At 28.1% G+C, this 6031-nt stretch overlaps 1 protein-coding gene across 2 annotated transcripts; it reads left to right on the top strand.

Annotated features, from left to right (window-relative positions):
- Positions 1-740: 740 nt before the first annotated feature.
- On the top strand, positions 741-5485 carry LOC111613204. Of its 2 annotated transcripts, XR_002754735.1 has the most exons (5): positions 741-828; positions 1792-2004; positions 4041-4256; positions 4710-4840; positions 5428-5485. XR_002754735.1 is itself a non-coding variant. In XM_023354552.1 (4 exons), exons 1-4 carry the CDS (start codon positions 782-784, stop codon positions 4771-4773), a joined length of 540 nt encoding a protein of 179 aa, XP_023210320.1. In that variant the 5' UTR covers positions 741-781; the 3' UTR covers positions 4774-5252. The 2 variants fall into 2 exon arrangements, 1 of the variants encoding a protein (XP_023210320.1); XM_023354552.1 differs by lacking the exon at positions 5428-5485 and having other exon boundaries at positions 4710-5252.
- Positions 5486-6031: the final 546 nt, after the last annotated feature.

Here is a 6031-nt window from a genome sequence, read left to right on the forward strand (position 1 = left end):
TGCGACTGAAACCTGAAAAATTTTTATTTGCCTTAATATAGTTAAACTATTTTTCAGTAATTTTAATTATTTATTGTACATTAATTCGTAAGTAAAGTGCCATCAATAGCAACAGTACATACTCTGATTCTATTGCACAGATGGCGGTTCAAATATAGTTATTCTCATTAATAATATTACTTTTTTCCATATGAATATTAAAAGGCTTTACGTTAGTTGTATATGTCAACACGACACTAAAGAGAAGTGCCTCTCGGGAGAAGTTTAAATGGGAAACTGACCCCTATTTATGTGTTGCACACGTGAAGAAAACCCGAAAAATTCTATGTTGTCAGCCTGTCGGCGAGGCGAAAACTGACGAAAAGCTACAAATATTCAGTGGTTTTTCCACTCAGACACAGGTAGGCAACTCTAAAATGCTATCAATCATGTTCATTACCAGGCCCATAATGGTAGGTATGGTCCAACCTACAATGGTGACGGACTGGGCTCAACGTATCTAAGATAGATCTTTCATGAAAAATTCTTCGAGAGTTGCTCGCTGGGATTCGATCCCAACTCCTCCAGAGAGGTTAGCAAGACGTTTTTCTGTTATGGCCATTACCCTTTATTCATTATTACACAGAAACTAATTCAAAAATAAAAAATAAAAAATAAAACAAAAATTAATCATTAAAATTTCTCTCTTCTTCAATTGACGCGTAACAAAGAAACTCAACAATTGACCAGTTATTGTTTTGCTCTTCTATTGTCAAGAGTGCGATTTTCAAGTGATTACAAGATGTTTTTCGATGTTTTGAATTATCAACCTTTGCCTGAACCTTTGGAGTAAGAGATTTTTCACATTTTATTGTTATTTATGCAAATAAGAAATTTACTCGAAAAATTAATGGCTTTAAAATAAAATTGCTCTGTGCAAATGATAATTACTTTAAATTGATTTAATAATTTCGACTTTTCGATGTTTCTGAATGTAGTTTATAAGCAAACATTTTTGTGTTTTGCTGTATCCTATAATTATTTTGATGTTAAAACTAACGGGTTAAATTTGCATGTGAGTTCAACTGCTCAGAGTTAAAAATCTTGGGCTTTTTACCTTTACTGTTATTTAAAAAAGGAAACAGAATACGTTTATCACTCTATAAATCTAATTTAATAGACTTATTTTTCATCTTTAGCGTTTTCAATTCACTACACGTAATAGACGAATTTATTGACCTATTGTCATAAGTTATTAAATCAGNCGGGTTAAATTTGCATGTGAGTTCAACTGCTCAGAGTTAAAAATCTTGGGCTTTTTACCTTTACTGTTATTTAAAAAAGGAAACAGAATACGTTTATCACTCTATAAATCTAATTTAATAGACTTATTTTTCATCGTTAGCGTTTTCAATTCACTACACGTAATAGACGAATTTATTGACCTATTGTCATAAGTTATTAAATCAGCAGTGAATAGATATATAATTTTAAAGTTGTTAAATCTTATTATATGTTGTTTTATAATAAGATACTTATTGAAAATTTAAGCTTAATTTATAAAAACTTCTGCCCCTCACTCAAATTAATGAAATTTCACGAGTTTATTAAATGATGCTTTCTTTAGCTTACAGTTTGATAAGAAATTTTCTTAGACATTAAATGCAAAGTTTTTTAGAGTGTAATAATTTTTCTAAAAGTTTACATAAGTACTCATTAACAAATTTTTGTATATTTGATTTTAAAATTAGAACAAAGGTTTCGGTATTTAACATTCATAGTGTTATATAAATTTTTTCTTTTTATTTTCAGGGCAACATCTGATGGACGAGCGGGATTCGTGAATCCAAAAAAATTGGATAATTTTAAATATCGGGCCAAGAAAAAAGGCCTATTGAAGCAGGATGAACCCGCAAATATTAAATTTGGAACGTCCATATTAAAAAATCACATTAATCCTGCATACAAACAAGCAATAGATAAGATTCGGCCATTTTACGAGATTTCGCGCGATCGCTTTAACAGGTAAGTTATATTACTGTTTATATGAAATATAGTTATAAAATATGTTGACACGTGCTTCTTGTTTTTCATTATTTATATTATACATTTATCTACCTTAGACATTTTTGTGTCATTATAACGAGATTAAATTGAAACCACTTGGGCTTGTTATAATGAGGAAAACGAAACACATAATTTCCAATAAAAATATATTCATTGTGACGTAATCTTACATGCTATTATACTCCAATCGAAAATTTCTGGCCAACGATATATAAAAATATAAATAGGATCCCTTAATATTACTTCTTAGCAGATGTTACTTTTTTATGCTTAGATTTTAATATACCCATAGAGCTGCAGAGTGAGATGTGTTTGGTGGATAATTGCTCAGTAACATGAAGAGTTGGTAATTCGTTTAACGAATAAGTGATGTTGTAATAAACAGGTAAACATTTAGAAAAAGTTTTGCTGGGAAAGTTAAAAAATGGCATTTTAAAGGTCTATTCCGAAAAAAATTGAAAGATAGATATAGGTGTAATCAACTATAAAAATAAAAATAATAATATCTGATAAAGAGGAACGTTGACCCGAAATGCTCGATCTATTCTGTAATGTTCGTATAAAATCTTTCATGTTCATTACAGTATAGACAGTAAATATACTTTAATTCGAAATTCTGTTTTTTTTTTAATTATACGAAATCCTAGTACAGAAAAAATGACCACGGTGGATAAAAGTATAATACAATTATACAGTATTATAATATAGTACGGAATTAGCCGCTAAAGGACGGGGACGTTCTCTGAGAATATAGTTGATTTATATTAAAGTACAATCTAGTGAGGTATAATTATACCGACCATTCCTTTTTACACCGTAAGTGATTTCAGATACATCTCAAATTACTTACGTTAATTTATATATATTTTACCATTCGTATAAATTATATGTGCAGGATGAACACACGTCTCAATTTTCTCTTGTTTTTAGACATCAAAAATATAAATAGGATCCCTTAATATTGCTTGTAATTCCATGTGACAAATTTATAGTCACCACATTATTTTTACTTTTTCGGCTCTGTTGTATATAATAGAGGGAAAGTATGACGATCGGTCAAAGAATGATTTTTAAGACTTTTACATATCATGAATTTTACAAGACTGGAGATCTTGAAACGTCCAGAAATTCAACAATAGTCGCGGCTTTTTATGTATGTATAGATGGACATGTGTGTGTGTGTGTGTATAAAGGCACGATTTTGTTCATCTTCTTTGAAGCGTAATAACTCCCGTGCTTTTTGCTGAAAATTTTAGAAATCTTTTAGGGAGGTTTGTGTATTAGAATGATCGATGGTGTCAAATTTTGGTAGTGACAGGTCGAGGGGTAAAAAGATGACAGGAGACATTTGTCTTATCTCAAGTAAGATGAGACCTAACGACGATTTTACTCTTTGTTAGCATTTAGAAACCTTTTATAAAACTTATTCCTGCTCTCAAAATAAATCGTTTTGATTATTTTATAAAAGTTAAAAATATAACAAGTTTTTTAAGTAAAATATTATAACGAATGGAGCCACGAAATGTTACCAAAAAAGTTAAGCGACTCGTTACTAGATTTTTAAAATAGTTATTATTACACACATTTTTTTCATTCTTCAGAACATAATTGTTTATATAGAACTTATCTGTATTTATCTAAAAATAAATACAGATAAGTAAATACAGATAAGTACTATATAAAAGAACGGGCGTCTACGTGTTTTTCGGTTCCAATAAAAACTATGGACATCTGTCATAGTGTTATTGAGCGACGTAGTACCTTAAGCGACATATGCATTTTCTATATATAAAGTTCGATAGAACGCCTCTGTCTACCTCTACTACTATGAGATCGGCATTAAACCGAAATATGTCAAAGATAAATTATTTCATGGAAAATTTTGGAAAATATAATACAAAATGTTTCTGAAATAAATGTTCTGAAATATTGTAATTTCTCTATAAGTTTTATAAATATTTACTGCATTGTAAATTTTTTCTTTTTACTTTTAGTCAGCGATTGGTAGAAGATCAGGACGACTATGAAATAAATGATGACATTATGGGTCGTCCAACGTACATCCGATTGAATGAAGGCTTCAGCAAGCGCGAAGGGTGCATGGAAAATTCTAACACCATTGGATATAATGTTATGTGTGCTGATAATAAGAGAAAAGCATTAAATAAAGCCGGATCATTTTTCAAGGCCGTATGGAAGCCTGTCAAGAAGTAAGTTTCTCTATATGTCAATACAAACAATGTTTGATTTTGCTCGGTCATTGTTTCGCTTTTACAATTCTCACTGAATGCAGTGTGATGCTAAATCAAAGTACTTCAAACAGCAACAATTATACACAATATTATGATGAACGCAGGAATTTGAGCTTAAGAACTTCGTAATATTTATAAAGATGGCATAACTTTTTTATAATGCTGCACTGCATCGAGATTTACCAAAATAGTTGAATTTTAAACCCAATGAAAAAATAATCTACAAATGAAAATAATAATGACTAGAAATTATCTATAAATATAACATTTTTGCTTCTCAATTTCATATAATGTAATATTTGCAACTAATCAATATAAACACAGCCGATATTGCGCTGTCAATAAGTTTTGATAAAATTCGAATTCAGATATGTTTTCAAGTAATAATTATAATTGTTTTTTCACATTCAGATCAGCACAGAAAGTCTGGAAAAGCATGAAAAATGGACAAACTGAATACATTCAGTTTCATTAATGATCTGTTTCTCTCAATCATTTGAGTCAAGTATCCATCTGCTTGATTTAATCCGAGTACTTCTCGGGTAAGTGTTTAATCAGAATATTTTTGTATTTTACACTTAACACTTACAAGATTATCTACTCTACACTTATAAATTGAATACCATTTCAATCCTTGATAGAAATGGTGTTTTGGCCATGGTCACAGGAGAACAGAAAACATGTATTAACGTAGAGATATATCATATTCTTTATAACATTGAGACAGACATTGAGATATTTACATATAGACAGACTGGAGCAGTCTTACAGGGCATTAGAATTATATATATATATTCTTATCCAAGTATCATCTAGAATATATTCTGGGAAAGTAGTAGTCTCGTAACAAAGAAAAAGCAACAGGATAAGTAGGAATAGAGATAAAAATATTCAGCAAGTTCATATAAATATGAGTATACTAAGATTCTAAACTAATCAAATTAATAATGAAATATATGAAACATAATAAATCACTCAACAGTAGTATATTAATAATTATCAACTTTATAATTTTCGTTTGATTTGTAAATAATGTTTTTTAGAAAAGATAACTTACTGATTTAAAAATTATTAAATAGTTAAATAATTTATATATATTTATTGATTATTTTTTCAATTTTTTTTACAGGTTTAAAAAGTTTTATTTTTAAAATGTGCAAAACATTACAAAAGAAATTATTAAACACAACATAAAATAGTTTTAAATTTCAATTTTCTTAAATAGAATTGCATTTAATTGCATTAATTTACATTTGTTTTAATTTTAGTTGTTTTTTATTAAGCAACTTTGTTGCTTTTTCTTTTATTTAAAAAATATTCAAAAAAATTAAAAGATAAATCTTAAAAATAACAAAAAAGGAATTTTAAATTTTAATTTTCTTTTAGTTATTTGCATTAATTTGCATTTGTTTTAGTTTTAGTTGTTTTTTATTAAGCAACTTTGTTGCTTTTTCTTTTATTTAAAAAATATTCAAAAAAATTAAAAGATAAATCTTAAAAATAACAAAAAAGGAATTTTAAATTTTAATTTTCTTTTTGTTATTTGCATTTTATTGCATTTGTGTTAGTTTTAGTTGTTTTTTATTAAACAACTTTGTTGCTTTTTCTTTTATTTAAAAAATATTCAAAAAAATTAAAAGATAAATCTTAGCACTGGTTATGAGATACGAACTAAGAGTGTGAAAACTTAAGGTATTGCAAGCAGATATAAAAATGACTATTAGGTTAACTTA

Source organism: Centruroides sculpturatus, unplaced genomic scaffold (genome assembly GCF_000671375.1).
Source record: "Centruroides sculpturatus isolate CEXI.00-Female unplaced genomic scaffold, Cexi_2.0 scaffold1827, whole genome shotgun sequence".
NCBI lineage: Eukaryota > Metazoa > Arthropoda > Arachnida > Scorpiones > Buthidae > Centruroides > Centruroides sculpturatus.

Coding starts and splice junctions, on each gene's coding strand:
- LOC111613204 (XM_023354552.1), top strand. CDS start 782: ATGTTTTTCGATGTTTTGAATTATCAACCTTTGCCTGAACCTTTGGA. Junction 2,005..4,040: donor TCGCGCGATCGCTTTAACAG/GTAAGTTATATT, acceptor TTTTACTTTTAG/TCAGCGATTGGTAGAAGATC. Junction 4,257..4,709: donor GTATGGAAGCCTGTCAAGAA/GTAAGTTTCTCT, acceptor TTTCACATTCAG/ATCAGCACAGAAAGTCTGGA.